Source organism: Barbus barbus (assembly GCF_936440315.1).
Source record: "Barbus barbus genome assembly, chromosome: 15".
NCBI lineage: Eukaryota > Metazoa > Chordata > Actinopteri > Cypriniformes > Cyprinidae > Barbus > Barbus barbus.
In genome coordinates, this window is record NC_136743.1 from 30,926,138 (window position 1) to 30,954,022 (window position 27,885).

Sequence of the window (27,885 nt, forward strand, 5' to 3'; positions counted from 1 at the left end):
TTCCAATGGCATCTAGGATCGCAAATTGTAGCAAGCATATGCTTAATCACTGTTATAATTATACAAATGATGGTGTTCTTGGAAAAGTTTGAGAACCCCTGCATTACAGGATACTATACAAAACTGTCACAGTTTCACTGAAACAAGTGTGTGGACAGTGATCTTCACCATGCATTGAATAAGCTCAACTGAAGTTATGTAATCGACCAGTTAACACACACTCACACACACACACAACACACACACACACAGCATCATGTAGTAACCTCTGTCTGTCTGTGTCTGTCTCTGTGTGTGTGTGTGTGTGTGTGTGTGCACCTGGTATTCATCACGTCCTGGGGACCAAATGTCCCCACAAGGATAGTAATACCAGTAAATCTGAATCTTGTGCGGACATTTTTTGGTCCCCATGAGGAAACAAGCTTATAAATCATACAGCATAAAGTTTTTTGAAAATCTAAAAATGCAGCATGTTTCCTGTGAGGGCTTAGTTTAGGTGTAGGGTTGGTGTAGGGCAATAGCACATACAGATTGTACAGTATAAAAACCATTACGCCTATGGGATGTCCCCATAAAACATGGAAACCCAACAAGTGTGTGTGTGTGTGTGTGTGTGTGTGTGAAAATTCTGAGGTGTTAGAGTAGGTAGGTTGGTCTCGAGGCTTCATTTAAATACATTTTTTTCGAAGTCTTTTGAACTGTATATTTGAATAAATTGTTGTAACATTTTGTTTTCACATTTGATTACAATATATTTTTAAGTTTGTCTATAGGAATGACTCTCTCACGTTCTCACCTTCCACCAAACAGCTGCATGCCAAGTAAAGCGAAGACTACGATAAACAGGAAAAGGAGGAAGAGCAAACTGATGATCGACTTCATGGAGCTCATGAGGGAAACCACCAAGTTCCGTAAGGATGTCCAGTACCTGATCAAACACAAAATATCACACGCTTCTTTACACTGACATTATTTGCCCATACAGTACAATACTAATAAAGTGCCTCACAAGAGCCTGATTGTTTAAACACAACTACATGTGAAAATGAATATAGTGCCAACCATCCAGTATAATATGGAATTGTCCCATATTTGTGACCTTGGACCACAAAAACAGTCATAAGTGTCAAATTTTCAAAATTGAGATTTATACAATATATATATATATATATATATATATACAAAATAAATTAATAAAAAAGCTGAATACATCATATGTCCAGTGATGTATGGTTTGTTATGATAGGACAATATTTGGCTGAGATACAAATATTTGAAAATCTGGAATCTGAGGGAGCAAAAAAATCTAAATATTGAGAAAATCTCCTTTAAAGTTGTTCAAATGAAGTTCTTAGCAATGCATTTTACTAATCAAAAATGAAGTTTTGATATATTTACGGTAGGAAATTTATAAAATATCTTCATGGAACATGATCTTTATTTAATATCCTAATGATTTTTGGCATAAAAGAAAAATCAATAATTTCGACCCATACAATGTATTTTTGGCTATTGCAGCGACTTAAGACTGGTTTTGTGCTCCAGTCCTAACCCTAACCCTAACCATTTAAGAGAATAAATAAAAAAAAATTAATTTGACCTATATTTCAGTTCATGATATTTGTGTCTGAGTCTTACTAAAAATATAACAAATTCAATAAAATAAATTAAATATGAATGCATTTTTAAACAACCTCTGTTGATAAATCAAATAAAAAATAATGTGAATATTTAGTTTCAAACTGACAAATAAATATATTTAAAATAATTTATTAAATACATGTTTGAAACTCTAGTTAAAATTGTAGTTGGTTATCATGCAAAAAAATGCATTGAAAAATACATCTGATACTACTTGGACAAATGTTATAAACTTACTTTGTTATCTTAAAGATTCGTAGCAGACGTAAAGCTCTGAGGACACTGATGCCAAAAGACTCTCCAGGCCTGAAGAATCCCCAAACCACTTCAAAAATACTACCCACAATCACCTGCACAAAACACAACATTACGCTTTCATTAGGATTCATCAGACTTATGGTTTGCAGGAGTATTTGTTTTGATTGGAAAAAATGCTCTGGTTTAACCCTTGTGTTGTTTTTGTCTTTTTTTCTGTCTTTTTAAAATTATTTTGCCTGTATTAATGCAATCGCCATAATTTTTGAAGAAAAAAATCTTGCATCAAAATTAATATTGTTACTAATCATTGACTTAAACAAGAACGTAAAAAAAACAACAACATTAAATACAGTGGCATTTAAAGGTATTTTTGGTAGTTATAACCAGGCCTGATGATAAAAATCTGTCAGTGTGTATAATATTATAATATATTATATTTTTATGGCAGTTTTCTGACACACATTTTTGTCCTCTAAGGACCTCCATGTTTTTTTTTTTTAATTGAAGCACTTAACACTACAGTGAACTCTTAAAAGATTCACTTACCCCACAATCAAAGCAGTTAAAGGACGAATGGAAGTAGAGACGGAAACCAAGGCCATACATTTTCAGAAACATCTCAGCAAGAAAAAGTCCCAGAAACACAAACTCTGTGTAGTCTGAAAACCGTAAAAATCATTTAAGTGTCAAAACATTTCTGAAGAGGTAAACACTTACTGCTTTTGAAATATTAGCACCATGTTTACTCAGACAGCGAGCACCAAAACTAAATTGCTCCCATTAATATCAATGAAACTCAATGACAGTTCTGGTGAGTTGCCAGATACCCCAAAATGTGTTATACAAATTAGTTTTTAATTAATTATTTGAAATTTTCAGAATAAAGTATTTGGCCTTAGGTACATCCCTACTTGTTGTCATTCATGAAAATTGCATATGGTGTCAACTCAGACAAAGGTCTCTGCTTGTCTATTAAAATAAAAATGCAGGGCCACTGACAGCTTAAGTAAGCCTTCATGACAACACCACCTGCCTTGAGCTACAGAGTGCTGGATGTCCTGTTGTGCCGTATGGAGTAATTTCAGCAACTCTTAGACCTGCAGCGACCATTAAGTGAATGTTCGTCGTCAAGACAAAGAACATTTCTGACATGTGGAGCAGCAGAGCAGCATTTTTCTGTCTGACAGGCCTATTTTTGTGTAGTCATTTATTAGCAGCAGTTTTGCTGGAGAACATAATGCTGCCCTGAAGTGCTTCTGTTAGTTGCAGCATGTCTCCTAATAAAATGTGTTTGTCACATGTTTGGTTCACATGTTTGAACTGAGGCAATACAATGATCTGTTACGACACATTGAAGAGCCACGAAACGGTATTTATAGTTTGAATTTCTTTAAAAATGACAAAATTTGAAAGCTGAGAGTCATGAGACCTTGTTTCATATCAGAAGTATCCTGCTATGTGTTGTCTGTCGGCACATTGTCAGTTTCCTCTTTGCTCTGCGATGTATTTTTCACTGCGTGAGAACGTGTGTAGTGTGAGAGCGGCAGTGTTTGTCGGGGATAGCAACAGTAACTAAAGAGGGCGGGTCTATTTGCGAACGGTCAATTGCTACTCAAAACGAGCACAATCACGGCCAAACCTCATTTTCCAGGGGAAATTGGCTCTAAATACACTCCAAAATCCTGTTCCAGGGGTCCTCCTTGGTCAAAATGGTTCAACCCTCTAACCCTAATTAAACACCAACTAATCAAGGGCTAGTCAGACTCACTAGATATATCTAGGCAAGTGTGTTGGAGCTGGTTGGAACTAAAATCTGCATGACGTTGGTCCTCCAGGAGCAGGATTGGACACCCCTGTCCTAAAAGCAAACACTATCACTAAACAGCGCTTATTCTTTCTTTCTGGGTAACAGATGGTGCTCTAGTTATGTACGCCATGGGCTGTTTGACTTGCATTAGACAAACCCTGAGGCTGTCTACTGATCATTTTCTGAACTCTCCACAAAACCTATTTTCAAACAATGAATATGATTAGCAAACTGAATGATACTGGTCTAATGCATCTGGTAAAATGCAGCCCTAAGGGCCAGATTTACTAACAGCTTGTGCCAGTGCAAACCCTCTTTTGGTGTAAAAAAACCCCAACTGCCAGGATTTACTAAAGAAACAGCAGTTATTTTTTTGCGGCTGACCTTATTGCATATGCATTTGTAGGAGTTTCCCTTTCAGATGCAAAATTTATGGAAGGAGAATATTTAAATGAATCATGCAATGTTATTAAGGTCTATTATGTTATTATATGTTATTACGGCAGTCAATTTATTTTGGTTTTTGCACCATTGTTTATAACCCCCCCCCCCAAAAAAAATAAACAAACAAAAAAAACATGTCTTAACCCATGCTCTTAGTAGATTGCATTGGTTATCATGAAAATGTTCTGGTTGTGTCTATGTTCTTTTTATTTGCAAATTGTCAGTAAATCACACATAATTTTACACTTTTTCACTTTTATGGGGTTGTGCTCTCATGCTAATGTGCCCTGTTTAGTAAATCTGTCCCTAAGTTGCTAAAAGGAACGGTTGGGAATGTTTTCTAAATGTCAGCTTTGGTTTCTTCCAGTTATTCCAGTTTAACTCACAGTCCAAAGGCATGTGGTTCTGGTAACTCAGAGATGTTCAAATTGCCTGTAGGTGTGAGTGAGAGTGTAAATGTGGGAGTATGTATTAGTTCCAAGGTGTTTCCCATGTTGAGATCAGCCCCAGCAGTCCCCTGTGACCCTACAAAGAATAAAGTATAATGTATACGGGCATAACTGTTTTGGAGAGGACAAGTGTCTTTCAGGTAGGATGGAGCATGTGTATAGGGGTAAGGAACAGTGAGATGCTCTGTTTAAGTAGCTTGAAAGCCCAGGGAAAAAAAAAAATGTTCCTTAGACTTTTTTTCTCCTCCTCATGGTTGTAGAGAGAACAGACTGGGGTGGAGGCTGTCCTTCAAAATGTTTGTAGTTTCTTTAGGCGCAGACTGAATGCCTTAGACTTTGGCTCGATCTGCTGATGTGTTGTGCAGTGTATGACATCGGCTGTAATGTCTTTTGGTTCACAGTTGTCAAACAGTAGAACAGGTTCTTCCCATGACACATCTGTAGAGGATTGTGAGGATGAGTGTGCTCATGTCAGACTCAAGAGTCTCTTGAGGAAGTGCAGTCAATGTTGGTCCTTTTTTACCAAAATGGGGGTGTTCTGGGTGAGGTCTCCTCTGTTACAGGGATACTCCTCCTCAAAATGCAAAATGGAAATTCTCAGATGTGCTATATATGACTTTCTTTCCTCAGACGAAAAATAATCAATTTGCTACAAGTGTATGGGATGCCCAAAGTTGACACTTTAAATACATCACAAAGTGAACATGATTGATTCATTAACTGAGGTTTTATGAATTACCATCACGTCAAGCATCAACTCAACCCATGTGTGTCAGTTGGCCGGAAGCAATGGTTTATAGTTTTTAAAGCTTTAAAGTCCTATTTTGACTTTAGAAAATACTGATTTGTCAGGTGGGGTTGTATCTTGTTCACTTTGTGTGGTTTTTGAAGCATCAACTTTGGAGGTGAATAATAATAAGACCTTACACCTCAACATCACCTTGGACAGAAAATCATCTCTGTGGTCTCAATGAAATTTAGAGCCAAATTGTTGACTTTGCACCACAGCTAAATGTCTCTCACCTCCTGTCTGCATGCTGTCTTGAAGTTGTGTAAAATGACCCCCCCCCCCACCATGTTATCCGAGAGATCCTTGACCCTCTGTCCATACATACCCTTGATTTGATTTGTTTTTTTTTATTTTGTTTTGTCACCAGATCTGAAAACTGCAAAATGTGCCTCAAGTAAGGAGTTCAGCAAGGAATCTTGACATTTATCCATAGTTTCCAGTTAGGTGCTATGGTTGCAGTGCGGCAACAACATCATCAACACAACTGTTAATGTTAACTGTTAATCAGTGGTGAGGCTGCTGCACACTTTGATTGATTGTCATGACCATTTTCTGGCTGATATGCAAGGATCTGCAGTGCAGAAGAGAGATCAGAGTGGGGGTGGAGAAATGCTTTGAACATTGTTCTCATATGTTGATGTAGACATGACCAAAGATGCCCGAAGTAGGGATAAAGACATGCTATGGAGGGCGAGAGCTGAGTCCAAATCATCAGTGCTCATTCTGCTAGATTTATCTGCTGCTTATGACACTGTGAATCATCAGATCCTCCTGTCCACCCTCTCATCACCAGAACTGCACTCCACTGGTTTGAGTCTTACCTCACAGGTCATTTAAGGTTGCTTGGGGTGGAGAGGTATCCATCACATCAACTTGTCACTGGTGTTCCTCAGGGATCAGTTCTTGGACCCATCCTCTTCTCTATATACACTGCACCACTGGGACTCATCATACAGGCAACATGTTTTTTGCTACCATTGCTATGCTGATGACACCCCAGCTCTACCTCTCATTACAGCAAACAGCTCAGATCTCAGACTCCGGGAAGGACATTTCAGCATTAAGTCACCTGCTATGAAATTTGCCTCTTGGTGTCTGGTCAGTAGTAGGCTTTAATTTGCTGCACTAATTTGTTGGTCCACTTAGTGGCAACACCCACAATTGCCCTGTGTTTTTTCACAGATCATCTCTTTATTCCACTTTATTATCTCATTTCCTCTGTGTATTCTTCTTTATCTTCTTTCTCCAAAAACACCAGGCACATCTTTCTTCATTTTAGTCCTTTTTATTCTTTCTCCTTAAGAACAAAGCCTGCACTGTCCTCTGCAGGTCAGGAGGAGTATCAAAGCAATCATAAGCCCCTTTCACACTGCACGTTGCTCCCGGAAAATTGCCGGAGTTCCTTCTGTGTGAATGCAAACACATCCCGGGATTAATTCCGGGATCAATCCCGGGTTGGGCACCCAGTAACATTGCTGGGTTCAGTCCCGGAACGAGCTCTGTGTGAACAAAAGCCAGAACCAATGCCGTAAAGGCTGATGACGCGCGTTATCATGCGACTCTTTTACCGGGTGTTTTGAAGGCAGATCAAAGTTCACACAACAAAAAATGTGTAAACTGGAATGAAGCATCGATCAGGGAGCTCCTCACTATCCGCGCTGAAGCTGAAATTGTTCGCCAGTTTAGTGAAATGGTGCGCGGTGCATTATACACCTCACATGAAATGTCACATGTCTTTACGGGGTCTTTAAGGGTTCTGTGTGAATGCACGCACAGATTCCGGAAAATCACTGGCAGTGTGAATGAACCAAAATCAAAGGATTCCGGCATGATTCCCGGAACACATTACCCGTGTATGTTCCGGAATCTCTGTGTGAAAGAGGCTAGTGTATATTCGTCAAAGTGTACAAACTGGCTCATGGATTATATGAAGTATAAATTAGAACACACATTGTGAGCTCTAATAGGAGCATAACAGCCAGGTCCTTGGAGAGACCCAACAATGAACACAGTTTCTTATTTAACACACCGATTTAATTAGTACTATTGAGTTCATCAGTTAAATCAACTGTGTTAAGAAGGCCATCAAATATGGGCAGTGTTAGGGTGCTCCATGATTGGGAAACATGACATCCAATGTTAACTTGCTCAGCACGGAGTGAGTTTGACACTGCTAAATATTCTGCTTATTCGGAGCAGTGGATAACTCCTATAACCGTGTTTGTGCACCCACATTTTTTGGACTCACACACACAGCCAGACCATTCCAAAGGTCCAGAAGGGAAGATGGTAAAATTGGCGAGTCGGGGATGCCATCATGCAACCACTTTTCATTGGAAAGTCAAAGGCAGCATTTGAAGTTGCGTAGCTGCTCAACCAGTTTTGAGGTGATCCAAACCATTTACAACTCAACTCAACCAAGTTGATTTACAAATTCTCTGTTGAGCTGTAAAGCTGTATACATGTCTGTAAATATACCCCATTGCTGTTCTGGAAGTCATAATATTAACCAGGAAGAAATGGTTTTACAGTAGCAACACAAATTAGCATGTTTGTATAGCTCAGGAGTGGCTGCTGTTTCCATGCATGCTTTTTGCTTACCAGATGTCTGTGCATTATTTTAATGCTTTATTATTAAATAATCTGAAAGCAAATGCACCTTAAGATATTTGATCAACAATACCCCAAAACCTTATCTAAACCTGAAAGCTTTTAATATGAATGATAAAATTAGTAAATCTGCAGACTTCAGATTGAATACGTATATATACCATTTATGAATTATTATAATGATTATTACTATTAGTGCAGTAGTAGTATTGGGGGGATTGAGATACTTACACTGAATAATAGTGAGCCATTCCGGTTGGTTGTGATGAACGATAGAAACACAGATGGTGTTGAGCGCCACCAGACTGAGGACTATCCAATAGAAGCTGTCGGTTTTAACCATGCGACGAATAGATATCCGCAACATGCGTTCCTTGCGCCGCAAGTAAGCAGCGGGCCCTCGTCTCGCTGTCCGTATACCAACCCTCGGGCGGGGACCACCTGACACACCAAAACAAATATTAGATATATCCATAGTCTCACAGAATGTCATTAGAAATGTAATCTTTGTTTCCTATTAGAAAGTCAGCGGTGTTATTTCAAAAGCCTGAAAAATGGAGATGAATTTATGGAGTGTGTGTTGACAGTGGTTGTTTCCTTCCTTTTAGACAAATTGTTAAGATGACACATGTTGAATTGTATCTCAAACATAAAAAAGATTACACAGTGTAAAACATGTCAAGTCTTAATGTGGATGAAAACAAAGAGTTGGCATTTATATTTTACTCACCAACTGTAGAGGCTTCAGAGTATTTCTCCTCTCCTGGTCCTCGACGCCTTGCATTTTTCTTGCTGGTGGCCCGTTTCAAAACTAAAAATGAAAAGGGTTAAATGGCACCACTTGTTGGCCTTATGTTTCTTATCATAATAAAGGATTAGTAGTTAGAAGAATATACAAATATGCTGTTACTGTATGGAAGTATTTGTTGTAGCTGCTATTACCTAGCTGACAAGGAACATTGTCACAACTTTCACTAATGTTTTAAATTTTTTTAAAGCTATATAAATGGTAAGGCAAAACGTCCCCAAAGTAATGTTTATGGAATGTTCTTGTAGCTTTATTAATATTCTTATAATGTTTAAAGAAAATTTTCTGAGATTCAATGTCCATATGATGTTATTTGTACCTGATGAACATTACAAGAAACATTTTTGTAACCCTTAAATAATGTTACACTCATGACAAGAATAATTGTTTAAATTGTGCTATATTTTGGATAAATTATTGTAGTAGAATTTTGTAAGAAACCTTAAAACAATGTTATAATCACAACAAGAAAACTGGACATTTCAACATTTTAGAAACATTTTAAAACACGTTTGCACAACATTTTTATAACCTAAATGTGTTATGTGGCTATAGTTTCACAATTCCAAAAAAAATATTTCTAACCAATGAACACATTTTAAAAATAATTTTTTGAAAATAGTTAATCTATGTTTATAGGTTCAGCCTAGAATGAGATTATTTTATGCTCTCTTCAACTCTTCCCCAGGTTATGAATATATGATTATTAATAACATATATAATAATCAACAACAGCAGTCCTTAAATCTGATTTTCCAAAACAGTTTTCTTTTACATTTTTAATTTCACATAAAAGGCTTGCATTTTAGTAACACATGTAAATATTTGTACTATCAAAATGAAATTCATACCATCTAACGCTGATCTCCCAGAATTCTTGTTTTCTTCTGCAAGCATTACTTCCTCTTTGAGAGAGAAAGAGAGAGAATTTATATAATATATTAACAATGAAGTAATATACACTGAACAAAATTATAAACGCAACACTTTTGTTTTTGCCCCCATTTTTCATGAGCTGAACTCAAAGATCTAAGACTTTTTCTGTGTACACACGAGGCCTATTTCTCTCAAATATTGTTCACAAATCTGTCTAAATCTGTGTTAGTGAGCACTTCTCCTTTGCCGAGATAATCCATCCACCTCACAGGTGTGGCATATCAAGATGCTGATTAGACAGCATGATTATTGCACAGGTGTGCCTTAGGCTGGCCACAATAAAAGGCCACTCTAAAATGTACAGTTTTATCACACAGCACAATGCCACAGATGTCGCAAGTTTTGAGGGAGCTTGCAATTGGCATGCTGACTGCAGGAATGTCCACCAGAGCTGTTGTCCGTGAATTGAATGTTAATTTCTCTACCATAAGCCGTCTCCAAAGGCGTTTCAGAGAATTTGGCAGTACATCCAACCGGCCTCACAACCGCAGACCCCGTGTAACCACACCAGCCCAGGACCTCCACATCCAGCATCTTCACCTCCAAGATCATCTGAGACCAGCCACCTGAACAGCTGCTGCAACAATCTGTTTGCATAACCAAAGAATTTCTGCACAAACTGTTAGAAACTGTCTTAGGGCAGCTCCTCATGCTCGTCGTCCTCATCGGGGTCTCGACCTGACTGCAGTTCATCGTCGTAAGCGACTTGATTGGGCAAATGCTCACTTTCGATGACGTCTGGCACTGGCACTGGCACTGGATGAATCCCGGTTTTCACTGTACAGGGCAGATGGCAGACAGCGTGTATGGCGTCGTGTGGGTGAGCAGTTTGCTGATGTCAACGTTGTGGATCGAGTGGCCCATGGTGGCGGTGGGGTTATAGTATGGGCAGGCGTATGTTATGGACAACGAACACAGGTGCATTTTATTGATGGCATTTTGAATGCACAGAGATACCGTGACGAGATCCTGAGGCCCATTGTTGAGCCATTCATCCACGACCATCACCTCATGTTGCAGCATGATAATGCACGGCCCCATGTTTCAAGGATCTGTACACAATTCCTGGAAGCTGAAAACATCCCAGTTCTTGCATGGCCAGCATACTCACCGGACATGTCACCCATTGAGCATGTTTGGGCTACTCTGGATCGGCGTATACGACAGCGTGTTCCAGTTCCTGCCAATATCCAGCAACTTCGCACAGCCATTGAAGAGGAGTGGACAAACTGATCAACTCTATACGAAGGAGATGTGTTGCACTGCGTGAGGAAAATGGTGGTCACACCAGATACACCAATACAGTAAAACTGCACATTTTAGAGTGGCCTTTTATTGTGGCCAACCTGTGCAATAATCAATAAGCATCTTGATATGCCACACCTGTGAGGTGGATGGATTATCTCGGCAAAGGAGAAGTGCTCACTAACACAGATTTAGACAGATTTGTGAACAATGTTTGAGAGAAATAGGCCTTTTGTGTACATAGAAAAAGTCTTAGATCTTTGAGTTCAGCTCATGAAAAATGGGGGCAAAAACAAAAGTGTTGCGATTATAATTTTGTTCAGTGTAATTAACTCAACATGAATTAAATCAATTATTGGTTTATTCACTTTGGTTTGTGAAAAAATGGCAATTTGTAGGCCCCTTAAAAGTGATCTTCTGTACTGTAGAAGCATCAACTATTCTGAGCACAGACAGGCACATATACAAACACTCCAGTCAGTGAGTCAGTGTCACCTTTCCGTTGACCCTTCACTGCGTGGGAGAATGAGCAGCTTCACACTCATGTTCACCTGAATGCTGTGTTCAGGTGGTGGGTGGCAGGGTGAAATGTGAAAAGAGTAGTGTAGGTGTAGTACACAATCAGAGCACAGTCTGTCACTGACCCTGGGTAAAGACAGTGAAACTTCGCTAGCCTGGCTGAAATTACTGAGCCAAAAAAACGATTTCAAAAAGCCAAAGATTACAAAAAATATTACATTTTAAAACAAGCACCTAATACCATAGCAGTGGACTAGATACTTTGGCATAGCAGCAGTGCAAGTTTGAGCATTCAGCAAAATCAAGCATCACAAATCAAGAGGATTTTGTGTGTTTCAACTAGCTACTGTCACATGTAATGTGTTACGTCAGCAGATATTACCGCATCAGCGGTCTAAAAATCACTTGATGCCTTCTTTCCTCTTCTCTCAAGAGCACTTTTAGCACTTGTCATAATCCACTCTCATTACTGACCAGTGAAAGCCTTCTGTATTTTTCAAGGTATTTTAATTAACCAAATTATTTAAAGGAACAGTTCACCCAAAACTGAACATTTGCTGAAAATGCTCTCACCCTCAGAACGTCCAAGATGTAGAGGAGTTTGTTTGTTCATCAGATTTGAAATGTGTCATTCCATCACTTGCTCAGCAATGGATGCTCTGCAGTGAATGGGTGCCGTCAGAATGAGAGTCCAAACAGCTGATAAAAACATCACAATAATCCACACCACTCCAGTCCAGCAATTAATGTCTTGAGAAGTCAAAAGCTGTGTGTTTGTAAAAAAACAAATCTAATAATTAAGACGTTTACTACAAACCTTTGCTTCTGGTCCATAATCAATAGTAACTCTTCCTCCAGTGAAAAAGTGCATCTCCTGTTGTCCCTCACATCACAATCCAGCCACATATTTGTTCAGAGCTGTTTTGGCTTGTAAGCAGTGCTTGATCTGTGCAGATTTCTCTCCTGATTCAGACCAGATGACTTTTTCACTGGAGGAAGCATCATTATGGATTATGGACCCGTAATTTAGTTAAAACGTCTTAATGCTGGATTTGTTTCAGCTTTTGGCTTCTCAAGATGTTAACTGATGGACTGGAGTGCTGTGGATTATTGTGATGTTTTTATCAGCTCATTCACTGCAGAGCATCCATTGTTGAGCAAGTGATGCAATACATTTCTCCAAATTCAGTGAAGAAACAAACTCATCTAAATCTTGCATGGCCCGAGGGTGTGTAAATTTTCATTTTTGGGTGAACTACTCCTTTAAAAGAATCATTCAATACCAGGAGCTGCAGGCTTGTTTCTCACCCCTGACGTTCAATACACAACATCTGACAAAAAAAGTGATAAACACACATACTGCATGCTGAAAACAACAAGACTGATCAACATGAACCACAAAAGACTAATAAACCAATGTGAACACTAGAATATATGCAAGAACAGCATACATACTTCATTAAAATCTCCAAAATACATCTATAAACATTTTATTGCTCTATTATTCACAACAACAAATTGTACAGTTGTACAAATATTATGCAAACGCAGACCAAGTCCCCAAATCCACTTTTTAAAAGCATTGTAAAATGCCAAATCTGAACATAAGTAGCATAACCAGTAATATTTGAGATAAAAATGATTGTCAGTACCTGCTCTGTCTATCCAGGCCCGGTAGCCGTTGAGTTCTCGCTCCACCTGTTGCTGGCGTCTGAGCTTCATGAAGGCACGTCTGTTCTCCACCCTCTCTCTCTCTTTAGCAAACTCCCTAGAGAAAGATGTAGGAAAAGACACACATGCACATAATAATTCCATAAATGATCAATAGAATGGAGATAATTGAAGTGCTTTTCAGGTCTTGACCTTTTACAACCTGTAAAGGCGTGATCAACCGAGAAACGCTGTGGAGGCAAGAACAGCTACAATAATCAATCCCTAGTGAACCAGTCATCCAGAGAGAGTCCACTTGTCAGCCCACCCACCACTGCACACTCACCACAAGCCAGTAATTCTCTCATTCAGTCAATTCTTCAAAATAAGCATTCGTTTTTTACAAATCAAACCTTGAAATTATTGGATGAACAAAAGATTAAAAATCAGTTGAAAAATCTATGCATGCTTTTCCTTGCAATTATAATGAATGGAGACTGGAGGCTTCAAGATTTGCAAAAGCACCGTACAAATATCTTTAAAGTATAAAACTTTGCTTTATTAACTTTATTTACATAACTTTTACGCTTCCTTCTGATGCAAAAAAAAAAAAAGTGACGCAAGATAAGAAATCACGTTTTCTGAGAAACGGATCAAAATGCAGTAAATCTCTAAACAAATATCTGCCAATGGGCTCAGAAAAATCTACTTAATTCATGTTTTGAATTGTTTTCATGCCCCACTGAGAGATAAACTCACTTTATTTTGTTCACTATCAATAGATGTTTAGATATTCATTTTGGAAAACAAGAAAAAAAAATGTGAGAAAGATACTTATTTCTGCAGTGTTTGCAACATTTAATGCCATGACTATGACGACTTTTTGCTCCAATTTAATACCTTTTTAAGGCCTTCATTTATGAAAGGGCAAATTAATACTGTTTTAGACCCTTCTAAGACCCACAGAAACCCTGATAATAAAAATTGTTTATAAGACTTCAGAAAAAGATTCAGAAGCTATATGACAAACTTTCATCTTTATTCACTAAAGTCCTAATATAACTATCCTTTATGGATTTTTGATTGTCCATAAAAGAAATAGTGTTGCTGAAAAGAAGTAGTGTTGTTAATAAACAAAGAGTTTTCTTCACGAATCAGTCTGATCTGTTGATGAGTTCACATCACTGTGATTGTTCAAACATACTGCGTTACTCCAGAAGATGACACAAGTTATAGTAATATAGTAAAAATATAGTAAACTTATTCAAATTTCTCCTTTGCTTTTAATGCCAGAAATCTGATTTGTAACAGCATGAGCATGAATAATGACAGTTACAATTTTTATAAAATATTTGTGAAATGCTTACCCAGAAAGGACACCCAAAACAAGGTTGAGCACAAAAAACGAGCCAATAATAATGAGAGGAATGAAATATATCCAATTCCACGTGGGCCCCAAAGCATCATTAGTCTGTGGAGAAACAACAGCAATCAATGCATTAAATAAAGGTTTAGTGGAAAACGATCATTTCAAGATTATCATGGTTAGGTGCTGTGTTAAATACAGTTTATGGATAGTATAGTTTATGTTTGTTCATTACAGTGTATAGTGTAGCATAGTTTAGTTTTATTTAATCATAGTAATTATAGCTTGTTAATTATAGTGTTATCATTTACTCTCCCTCTAGTTGTTCCAAACCTGTTTGAGTTTCTTTCTTCTGCCGAACACAAAAGAACATATTTTGAAGTATGTTGGTAACCAAACAGTTGACGGTAGCCATTGACTTCCACAGTATGGAAAAAAAAAAAATGAAAAATATGGAAGTCGATGGGAACTAGAAACTGTTTGGTTACCCAAATTTGATAAACTTCTATTGTGTTCAGCAGAGGAAGGAAACTCATTCAGTTTCTGAGGTGAGTTAATCATGATAGAAGTCCGTTATCCTTTATCAATAAGTCAAAGCAGCAACCTTGTCATATTTCACAAAGGTGTTCAGTTAAAGATATCATATTGTCATATTTACTGCAATTTTAGTAAATAACTTCATAAGATATACACTGCAGCTCAAAAGTTTGGAATCAGTAAGATTTGTTATGTTTTTTTAATGGAGACTCTGCTGCTCCTCAAGGCTATATTTATTCGATCAAAAATACAGAAAAAACAGTAATATTGTGAAATCTTATTGCAATTTCTAATATTGGTTTCCTATTTTAATATACTTTAAAAATATAATTTATTTCTGTGACGCAGCGCTGTATTTTCAGCATCATTACTCCAGTCTTCAGTGTCACATGATCTTCAGAAATCATAATAATATACTGATTTATTATCAGTGTTGAAACTGTTGTGCTTCATATTGTTTTTTGGAATGTGATACTTTTTTCTTTGATGAATACATAGTTAAAAAGAGCAGCATTTGTTCAAAATATAAATCTTTTCTAACAATATATGTCTTTACTACGACTTTTTATTAATTTAACACATTCCTCCTGAATAAAAGTATTAATTTCTTTAAAAAAAAAAAAAGAAAGAAAAAATGTACTGACCCCAAACTTTTGAATAGCATTGTATATTGTGACAAAAATGCTGTTCTTATTTACTTTTTATTAATCAGAGAATCCTAAAAAAATATCACAGGAAATACCCCCAAAAAACAACAAAACATAATATATTATTATGATTTCTGAAGGATCACGTGCCACTGAAGACTGGAGTAATGATGCTGAAAATACAGCTGCAGATCACAGAAATAAATTATATTTTAAAGTATATTAAAATAGAAAACTGTTATTTTAAATTGTAACAATGTTTCACAAAATAACAGTTATTTTCTTTATTTTTGATCAAATAGATACAGCCTTGATGAGCAGAAGAAACTTATTTAAAAAACATTTAAATTCCCAAACTTTTCAGCGCCAGTGTATGTTAATAAAGACAAACGATGAGTATCAGTGAGTATTAATGTAAATATTATCCAGTCAGTCAACTATAGGACTGACGTTTTGAAACGTTACTGCTGTAGGAACTCACATTGTACAGGACGGCAGTCCATCCCTCCATAGTGATGCACTGAAATACTGTCAGCACTGCAAACAAGATGTTGTCAAACTGAGTGATGCCATCATTGGGCCCAATCCAGCTGCCAATGCAGGTGTATTTCTCAGGACACCTCCTCACTCCACACGCAAACTCCACCTCAGAAGAGTCCACCGTCTCATTGTCTGAAGGAACAGCAATATTGCATGATGCATTCAGCATGATATGATAGTAAAAATGTTTTGACTGCCATCATTTTTATATACAGTCATTTTTTTTTTTTTTAGCAAACGTGAATACCTGTGATGCTTGCTTTGTTTGCCTTACAGTTAGGTTTTTAATAAAATCATCAGTTAGTTGCAACATGGGCTCATTAGAAATACATGCTTCTACCTACATTTCTGCTAAACTCAAAAAACATACCTATACACACAAATCGCTGCAGTTTCCAGTTAAAATGAACACTAGAGGCAGTGAAACTCCCACAACTTGTATTTCTTTTCACACAAAATATGATTTGCAGGTCCACAGTTTCGATTAATAAAGCCTAAATTTCACATAATTACTTGAGGACTATTATGTTATGAATTCAAAACAATTTTAACATGCAGCAAGATTTGAAAACTGCTACTTTTGAACACTGGCGTCACAGCTTCCAGCTTCACATGCATGCGTTTTCTAATTCACACTTCAGGTTTGTACCTTCATATTAAAAAGTCTTAAACAATTCCTTCTCATCTTTTGATGATATTCCTGTTAAAAAAACTGATAATTACTTGTTGTCATTTCGAAAAATGAACAAGATCTTAACCCTGCCTTTGAAAAGAGACAAAGAAAATGTAATCTTTGGTTATTAATGGAGGTAGAGTTCTTCAGGAATTTCTAGACTTACCTATATTGCTTCAACTATACATTTAGACAATAAAACTGTTAATACGATTGATCAGACTTTATTGAATTTTTCATGGAAGAATCGTGTGCACTATATTCGTAAATCTGTTGTCATAAATTCCCTTAAAAACGGCGGACTTGACTTTTTGGAATTCTCTACTTTAAATAATGCTCTCAAAATTAATTGGTTAAAATTTTGTCTGAATAAACCTTCTTTGTGGAATTGTATTCCTAAATTTGTCTTTCTTTTTTACTTATGTGTGATGATAAGATTGAGAAGTTGCCAGTGAAACTATCTGCCGTTCATGCTCAAGCTTTGTTGGCTTGGAAATGGATCTACAAGCACAATTTCTCTCCGCAGCGTTAGTTTATTTGGAACAATCTTTGTATTCTATATGAGCACAAAAGTATTTTTTTGAAAAGCTGGTTTGATAAGGGTATTGTTTTAGTATCTCATTTGTTTAATACTCAAGGGTATCTTATGACTTATGAGTTTCTTGTATATTTTAATTTTCCTGTGACTCCCAAGGAATTCTCTCTTGTTCTCTCTGCAATTAATTCTGGTATTGTTTCCTTTTTTAGAGATGTGATATTGGTTGATATGCCCATAGTCAATCTAGCTGATTCAATATGTGGTAAAATGTGTTTTTCTAAAAATAACAAATCTGTTCTCTATTTTTAAAGGAGGATACTATCAAAGCCTTGCTCTATTGCTCTTTGGAAACCCTAAGTGGGAAAGTGTTTGGTTATTACCTCATACGTTTTTTGTTACAAACAAGGTCAAATACATTTTTTCCAACATGATTAATAAATTCTATCCTGTTAAACAGTTTAGTTTAGTTACTGTACCCCACATCTTCTGGCACTGTAGTTATGTTAAAAATAAATTATGTTTTTAATTTTTTTTTAAAAACGTTAAACATTGTTCATGGAACTTTTTTTCTGAAATGTCTTAGTTCATCTAACATTTTTTTTTAAATGTTACTTGTTTCAGAATGGTCAGAGAACATAGAAAAGTAAAGTTCTCATAATGTTAGCAAAATTATAGAATGAAATGTTCCCTTAATATTTGTATAACCAATTTAAAACACGAAACAAAAACCATGATAAATGTTTCTGCCCCCACAGTCACAGCATGAAAATACTTTTAAAAATGAATTTGGGAAAATTACAGTACAATGCAGTGCAGTGAATAACGACCGTCTGTGGTCTCACAGTGCTTTATGTGATTAACTTATAACAAAACAAAAGCAAACATGCGCCTTTTTGTCTTGATGATAATGAAATTTGACAAGCTCAGTGCCGACTCATTTTCTGTAAATTCTTTTTCATAATTATGTGCTAAGGACTGTGGGAGATTGGAGGACACACTTGGAGAATGATCAAAATATGCTGAACGAAGGGGCGCAAAATGAAGGCTGCCTTCCAAGGATGCTTCAACCTGAGACAGCCTTCGATGCAGCCTTACTAGGACACAGCCTTCAGATTGAGAAACACCCCAGATTTCACCTCAGTCACAGTGTAAATGATGTGCATGCTGCCATTTTTCTCCACTGATGGCAATTCAAAAAGGTTTGTTTATTCAGTCAAAGATTACTTATAAAATTAGATGTTGTACCTACACTGGTTCTTTCTGGGAGTGTATAGCAGATCTACAGTATGACTTTCTTTGTCTGCTTGATATCACAGCTCAGGATAGACGCTAGTGAGAAGCTTGGGACTGTGGTGCTATCAGCAAATCACATGTGTTATGATATGATTTTCCAGTGGAGTTTGAGTGACAAGCCACATGGCATTTTGGCTCACGTGATTGGCTTAGAAAACTTGGCAGCAGAACTGAGCACCCAGGATCAAAGAAGGCTATTGCATGGCAGCTCCAGTATACTACAGCATTCCTGTTTCATTTGAGTTAAAGGCTGAAAAGATTCCCCATACCAAGTATATCTGGAGAGGGCAGGCAAGTGTGGTGTAATTTGCCACTGTAAAACTCCAGGCCGATGATAGCGAACATCAGGATGGCGAAGAACAGAAGAAGGCCGATCTGCAGCAGCGGCACCATCGCTTTAATAATGGACTTCAGAACTATCTGTAAACCTGGAGGAATTCACCTGGATTAGTTAAGTACATCTGGCCAATAAGTGGTTTTACTTTAAATACTAAATGCCATGTGTCATATGTGACAAGATGATTTTAAATATTATTGATATGGTGGATAAATAATGATATGAGTTACTTACTAGGGATACCGGAGACTAGTTTGAGGGGTCTGAGCACACGCACAGCTCTCAGGGTCCTCAGATCCACGGGGATATTCATATGAGATCCGGCAGTGGCCAGAATCCTGCAGACAGAACAAACACACAAGGAAAAGGGAAATAAGGCTTTGTCCACATAACCATTAAAGGGACAGTTCACCCAGAAATGGAAACTCTGTCATCATTTACTCATCCTCAAGTTGTTCCAAACTTATGAATTCTGTTTTGTTCAGAATTTTCATTTGTGGGAGAACTATTCCTGTAAATGTGGCACAAAACTGACCCCCCACCCCCCACCACCACCATACAGACCCCTTTTTCTATAACAGAAATATCTTTTCTTTTACATTTAACATGACATTTTTCAAAATTGCATGCTTGATTTAGCATCGAATTGTACAATTATTCATGAATTGCACTTTATGATACACAGAAATTGCAAAACGTATTTATTTACCATATAATAACACACATTTATTTACCATATATTAACACACATCCTCAAATGTTTTGGTGACAATAGAAGTTCAGATGTAAAAACAAAATATGATATAATACTTTAATCAACTTTAGTTAATGCTTTAGGTATAATACATTAATACATGTATAGCATTTCAAGTTAATGTAGTATATGAATAAATTAAATGAACAAATACTGTAGTGAGTATAAGATTAAATTATTATATTATATTTTATAGATTATATTATTTATTTACATTACTTTTATAAAGAAAGTGATCAAAGATCGTTCTCTTTATAATCTCTGGAGCAGTGTGAGTCTGTCAGCGATTTGATTTTTGCATTTTCAACCAAAACTCCTTTATTATAATCACTGACACAGTTTACAATGCTCAGTGAGTTTCATGTTTACATCATGTTTTCTCTGTGTTCGTTCTGATAAAAGCATGTGTGAGATTGCAGATCATTAAAAGTACTGTGTGCTCAGTAGACGAGACTGTGTTTCGCAACCTTTCATGCGACAGGAGTAGGTCTAAATATAATGCTACAGAATAATCAACACTTTTCACCATTAGTTCATCTTGGCAGCAGTTATAGTAAAATTGCAATGTAATGCTCATTTCATATGCAAAGACGTCAGCCAATCACAGCCGTGGGGGTTTACACTGACGTCTCACAGTAGACACAGCCTTCCAACAGCGAAGAAATCAGAGGAAAATGACCATTTATATCTAAATTAGGACCAATTGTGATTTAAAAAAATACATACTAAGATTGCTAGTGCACCTCTGGAAACATATGACAAAAATATAAAAATATATATTGTGAGGTATATCCAAGAGAAATGGCTACTCGAATGAGAAAAAAATCTCACGACAAATTCGTACATATTTTACGAGGTGGCTCAATCGTATTTGTGCTAAATCGTACGTATTTGTACGAGTGAGTTCGTACAAATTTGTACGAATTAGCCACCTCATAAAATATGTACAAATTGGTCTTGCGATAGCGTTGGAAAAAAAATGTAGGGCGGGACGTGATGTTGTGTATCTGGAATTGATTGGATCATTGAATTGTCCTTGTTTGCTATTGCTGGATCTCATGCTGGGGTTTATTGTATTTTTGTTTATTTATATTAAAGAATATGAGGCACATGCATTAAAAAAAATAAAATAATGATGCACATGGATAAATCATTTGGAAAAAAAACACTGCAATATTCCATAAAAACGAATAGTCAGTTTTGACTTTAAAGTAGCTGATACTGTGGTAATATGTCAGGGTAGGGTGTTTCACACATGCACGCCAGTTGTTCATCCTGATATGTGCTACATTTAAAAGGTCATGTGAACAACCTCACAAAAGAAATGGGAAGTGGGCACTTAGGTATCAGTCAGAGCTGTTACAGACTGTGCACTTCCCAGACACGATACAGTGACAAACACATTAGACAACAGTATCTGTGAGCACTAAGACAATTGCTAATATTTAGGAAGAACCTAAAGTCATGAACTCAGGGATAAATCTGAATAAGAGAATATTAATTACAGTATGGAAGAGGAAAGAGGAAAAAGCGAGCGTCAGAAAGAGAGCGAGCCGTGGAGCGAGTGAGTGGGTGAGTGGATGAAAGCAGTGCTCGGGGGTGTAAATGGTGTGAAAATTCAAGGTTGTGAATCTTTCTGTATCCTCCAGAGCTGCAGAACGTCCGTACTATTGTGCATCAACAAATCCTTCATATCGGCTACAGGAACAGAAAGGAGCCTGCTTTATTATGCCTTTTTATAAACATCCGTTTTTCTTACGGGAGCTTTCAATCTGTGATTCAAAGGAACTTATGTAATGCTTCCTGATCAATCAATGGACAAAGTACAAAATGTACTGCGTTTAAACCATAGGACAGTCAGTTTAATAATAGCCTTCTTCTAACAGAATATGTGCTTCCGTAGGCTTAACAGTGTTTTATATAGTCACTGTGGTGTCTTTAACACAAAGGCTTTTTGCAACTGAACCCATTTTGTTTTGTGCATGTCATAATAATCAATTACGTTTGTACCTGTGTCATTTCACACATTTCTATCAATCAGTGTAACATGACCAAATACTATTAATTATTTCACAATTTGATTTCTTTGTACCTGTCAGTGAAAAAGCTGAAATGCAAACATGAAATGAATACGGGCTCACCCACACATGAACACCTACACACAGAGCTGAACTGAGCTCTGAGAGCCAGTCAACGGGGAGGGGGATGGAGGAAGATGGAGGAATAACATTATCAACACTTAGTGGTGAATCATCAGCATATCTGCGGCAAATGCTTCATGTTTCACACACTATGAAAGAAAGGCTTCATGCCGAGTCTATGCTGCGTTGAGCGCACTGTATGCTCAAGCAGCTTTGAAGCAGCGCTCCGTTGTCCGCTTCCTCAAGACACGCAGCAGAAGTCCGGCTACACTGTAAAATATTCACACTTGATGCATTATCAAATATATTATTAGGAGAAATCTGAATTACTACTTCTATGAATCATTTAATCGGAATCCATAACACAGTGTTGTAGTCAAGACCACCTAATCCAAGACCATTCCTCAAATTCATCTGAAAGATCTAAATTTGCTGCTTGAGAAATGTCTTAATTTTAATCATTAAATACAATTAGAATGAATTCATTTTTGCAGTGCAGTTACACAGAAGCTGCATCTGAACTGGTACAATCATCAGTGTTGGGGGTAACGCGAGTTACGTAATCAGATTACTTTTTTAAGTAACTAACGCATTACTTGTTAATTTAGAAGGAAATATCTGAGTTGCTTTTTCAAATAAGTAACTCCAGTTACTTTGTTTTCCATGTATTGACTGACAACTGTCGTGTTGCCATGTTGAGAGAAATCAGGAGTAAGAGCAGAGTGTTGTGTGTGAACATGATCTTACTGTAGTTCTAGACTAAATATCAACATGATCTTACTGTAGTTCTAGACTAAATATCTACATGATCTTACTGTAGTTCTAGACTAAATATCAACATGATCTTACTGTAGTTCTAGACTAAATATCTACATGATCTTACTGTAGTTCTAGACTAAATATCATCATGATCTTACTGTAGTTCTAGACTAAATATCTACATGATCTTACTGTAGTTCTAGACTAAATATCAACATGATCTTACTGTAGTTCTAGACTAAATATCAACATGATCTTACTGTAGTTCTAGACTAAATATCTACATGATCTTACTGTAGTTCTAGACTAAATATCAACATGATCTTACTGTAGTTCTAGACTAAATATCAACATGATCTTACTGTAGTTCTAGACTAAATATCTACATGATCTTACTGTAGTTCTAGACTAAATATCAACATGATCTTACTGTAGTTCTAGACTAAATATCTACATGATCTTACTGTAGTTCTAGACTAAATATCAACATGATCTTACTGTAGTTCTAGACTAAATATCTACATTATCTTACTGTAGTTCTAGACTAAATATCTACATGATCTTACTGTAGTTCTAGACTAAATATCTACATGATCTTACTGTAGTTCTAGACTAAATATCTACATGATCTTACTGTAGTTCTAGACTAAATATCAACATGATCTTACTGTAGTTCTAGACTAAATATCAACATGATCTTACTGTAGTTCTAGACTAAATATCTACATGATCTTACTGTAGTTCTAGACTAAATATCAACATGATCTTTCTGTAGTTCTAGACTAAATATCAACATGATCTTACTTTAGTTCTAGACTAAATATCAACATGATCTTACTGTAGTTCTAGACTAAATATCTACATGATCTTCTTACTGTAGTTCTAGACTAAATATCAACATGATCTTACTGTAGTTCTAGACTAAATATCAACATGTATTTACTCATCTCACCTGCACTAAAACACATTCAGTGTTCCTCAAAATGAATAAAAACAGTCAAATGCAAACTCAAAATATTATGCAAACCTGCAATAATTAAATGTTTATGTATTTAAACCCATTTTATTAACCAGTGTCTTTGCTACTGACCTTCGATGATCCAATTCAACCATACTAAGCAAAAATTACACATTTGTGTTTTTGTTTTGTTTTTTGATAATGTTGAATAGTTTTGAACGTTCTTCTCCTGCGTCATATTCTTCATGCAATTTCTTTGAGCGGCGCCCTCTACTGTACAGACGTTAATTTACATTTCCTTCAGCTTGAAGCCTATTCATTTCACTTTTGGCGTAAAAAGTTATTTTACATTTGAAAAAGAAGATTTTTTTTATATTAAAAAACAAACAAGCAAGCCCTGCGCAGATTCAAAAAGTAACTCAAAAGTAACGTAACATTACTTTCCATAAAAGTAACTAAGTAGCGTAATTAGTTACTTTTTTAGTGAGTAACACAATAGTGTATTGCATTACTTTTAAAAGTAACTTCCCCCAACACTGACAAATATAAATACATAAGTAATTATGTTTTTAAAATGTACTTTTGTTTATTGAATATTTGTATAAAACTAATATCAAATTTGTGAAAATAGCTCTCTTGCTCTTGTGATATTGCTTAATTATATAAATTCTGTGGGTATTTGTATTAATTTTGGTGACATTTTTGACATAAATACTCATTCAATTCTGAGCCGGCATAACAGTATAAATCAGTGGTTCTCAGCCTCAATTTAAATTATTTCTAAGTGTTTTTTTTTTTTTTTTATGAATATACATCATATTTATACAAAATACAAAATATTTTGGGGGGAGTGGATGGTGGCCTTCAAATATTGTTGTGGAAAATAAGGGGGCATTGAAGTCAAAAACCTCTGAGATCCACTGGTATAAATCAAATAATTTATTATTTTTATTTAGTAATTTAATTAATAATTCACTGAATTTGAAGCAGGAAGTTTTACATCTACTCAAATTAATTATAGTTATAAATAAATCAGACAATGCACCGGCACTTTAGTGATATCCCCACAGTTGTGGTCTTGAAACAAAGTCCTCTTAGTCTGAGATGTGAGACCAAGACAAGACCGAGTACAAATGCAGTCGAGACCGAGACAAGACCAACACCTTCAAAAAAAAATGGTCTTAAGACCGGTCTTGAGTACTACAACACTACAGTATCGCTACTATGCAACTATTGTCTCTCTATAGCCATCTGTGGTTGAAACATATTATTGCATGTCACTTGCAGCGGACTTGTTTAAATCGACTTTAGGTATCATGCACTTGTAAATGGTTATTTAGAGAAAAATTGGGCATCATACACTGAAGGACTAGCAGACTTTCAAGTCATTCTGAATACAACAAACTCATGCTGAAACGTGGGTTTGTTGCTAGGAGACGCATGATAAATGAATACAATGTGTTTTAAGATCAGTTCAAATTTTGATTCTACATGACAACAGCGTTTACTGTAGCAACAAGATACAACCATTCCTAAGCACACATACCATTTACGGACATGACTATATATATGAAAAGTTCATTTGCAAAAACCGATAAACACCACTTTAAAAAGAAAAAAGATTGTCCACTTTCAAGGCATCGTGAGCTCACGTTTTACTGCAGAAGCCGACAAGCACCCTTGTGGTTTGTGAACAGAAGCCGACAAGTCCATTTTAGTGAATCAGCGCCCTGTGTTTAGGTCAGGTGACAAGGCTACTTTCACTTTGAAAAGACGTGCTATCTGAGAGCAGTTTCATCAAAGCTGACTAAAAGTGACCGAGGATGGATAATTTTGATGAACTTGATGAACTTGGGATATCTTCTTCAGGGCAAAAAGGAAACGTTTTCATGGATCCTTGCGCAAGCAGCGTGTTACAATGGTGAGGGAAAAGTGTAATCACATCCATAATCTATGATCACAACAACAACAACGTTTGTCAGGCATCTACATTGTCGTCTGAGGAGATTACAAAGATTAAACAAGTAGGTTTTTTTGTTTTGTTTTTTACTGTAAAACATGAAATGTGGAGTTGTCTGCGTTTGCAAATGAACTCTTCATATATATATATTAAGTGCATAACCTTTTTCTATTTTGAATTTTTAGTGTGAAAACACTAATCACACTATTTATACTAAAAACAAAACAGCATAGAGTAGTGCATAAATAGCCTGTGTGAACTGGGACACACATTCAGTGAACGGCAGCTGTGGCTGCCAGAAATGGAAAAAAACATTTTTTCTCTCTAAATTTTAAAGGTTGAAATCAACTTGACAGTAGAAAATTTGCATTTCTTTTAACTGAAATAATGTTGACATACCAAATTACAACCACCATAAAAACACAGTTGGTAATGCGAAAGTCACAAAGTTCATCACAACTAGATTTTCCACAAGCTGAAGTAAATACTAATATATAGGAGCACACTGTGCCATGCACACAAACAAAAAACCCCATCATGATAGCACACATGACAGTAAAATAATCCAATCAATATTAATGTAACAACATGAGATGTGACATAAAACCATAATGTACATAACCGATAAGAAAGAAACCTTATTTCAATGAAAAGCCATCAAATGTGAGCTGCTACAGAGAATTATGGGAATGTCAGCTATAAATTATGAGATGTTTTCTGTTTGAAAAACTGTACATTTAACAGTATTTTACTCTAAAATTGCATGAAATGCCCCATTAGATCTAGTACAGTAGTAAGCGAACTTACCGTTATTCAATTAACAGGTTTTTACAGTATTTTACCATTAATATTACACTTATGTTTTTACAGTGACACAATAGATTAATGACATGAACTTTGAATAGCCAAGAGCACCTTTTTCAAGGCAGGATTTTATGTAATAGCTCAATAATTAAATTGTATTTATTTTGAAACAAAAAATAACCAGCAACCACATGACACTGGGAAGCCTGACTACACTAATATAATTATTACAAACACTTCCACTTGTAAACTGCATGTTTATATAAATATATGTAGTAGTTAATTGTTTAAAATCACTTGGAAAGGTTTATTGTGTTTGGGAAGTTGTCTGTAGTTACTGTATGTATTACTGTATATAGTCCAACACTGCTTGAAGGATCATGAGAAGGAAACATACAGCAGCGAGGCGAGCTGTCACTTCAACATTATCATACTCGTATTTGTTTTATCATGTCAAATGCAAAGTTTCTCCATATGTTCCCAGCAGACCTGTGAAGGAAAAAATATCAAATTGGCCCTGTCCCAGCAGATTCGCTTGCAGCTAATCATTAATTTCAGACGAAATGAAAGCCACAAGCAATGGCCTACTGGCCTTGTTTCAGTTCCCAGATGAGTGGAATGACACATGTAGTTTTCTTTTAAGTCTGACTTACTTTCACTGTTTTTAAAGAGGTCAGGTATGTTGGAGCCAGAAGTGTGTCAGATGTGTAGCAGGGATAATCGGTTTCATTTCAGATTTTAGCAGCCACTCTAAGACATTTTTAGGAGAAAAACTGGCATTTAAAGACAGAACAGATAATAAGGTTGTGTAAAAACACAATTATTTTTACTTGGAAGTGAATCTTTCAAGACCAAACAAGTACATAGGATCAGACATAACACACAGTCAGCCTCATTCATGAGGCACGAGCAGGACACATTTCTCTGTTAAACCGCTCTGCAATTAATCTGAGAGCAGATTTATGAACATTTTACACAGAAATGTTCTGCTCATGTTTTATGAATGAAGCCCGATGGATGCACTTAAAAATGTCTATGCAACCTTTTAGAAATTACACCTTTCATTGATGTGATGTGTGTTAAAATCAGTGTCAGACCACTTCCCACCTTCTAACGACATTGATTAAAACCAAACATTTTATTATATTTTAGTGGACGCTTCACCAGTTTTTTAGGCGAGCTCTTAACAGCGTCAAATAGGCTTCTGTTAATTCAAAAGGTGTTTTCTTTGCTTCAAGGAGTTAGTGTGATTAGTCACATGGTCTTTACGGCTCAAGTGATTTGCTTAAAAAATGTTTCTAGAAACGACTGCCAATGAAACAAAGCAACCTGAGCAAAAGCCATTCAGATGAATGACTCGCTTTCTCACGCGTTCACAGACCTCAGTGACTGATGCCATAAATCTGAAGCGTATTCACAAA

At 36.4% G+C, this 27,885-nt stretch overlaps 1 protein-coding gene across 1 annotated transcript in view; it reads right to left on the minus strand.

Annotated features, from left to right (window-relative positions):
• The window catches only part of LOC306881071 (voltage-dependent R-type calcium channel subunit alpha-1E-like), a gene marked incomplete at both ends in the record, with an annotated part of 89,938 nt that overhangs the window by 48,089 nt on the left and 13,964 nt on the right, over nt 1-27,885 (minus strand). The window contains 11 exons of the mRNA XM_079434971.1: nt 797-928; nt 1,879-1,991; nt 2,446-2,558; nt 8,231-8,440; nt 8,730-8,810; nt 9,659-9,712; nt 13,160-13,275; nt 14,525-14,628; nt 16,189-16,379; nt 19,021-19,179; nt 19,323-19,426. Of these exons, the coding sequence (XP_079291097.1) occupies nt 797-928; nt 1,879-1,991; nt 2,446-2,558; nt 8,231-8,440; nt 8,730-8,810; nt 9,659-9,712; nt 13,160-13,275; nt 14,525-14,628; nt 16,189-16,379; nt 19,021-19,179; nt 19,323-19,426 (1,377 nt within the window). The remainder of the gene's footprint in view (nt 1-796; nt 929-1,878; nt 1,992-2,445; nt 2,559-8,230; nt 8,441-8,729; nt 8,811-9,658; nt 9,713-13,159; nt 13,276-14,524; nt 14,629-16,188; nt 16,380-19,020; nt 19,180-19,322; nt 19,427-27,885) is intronic.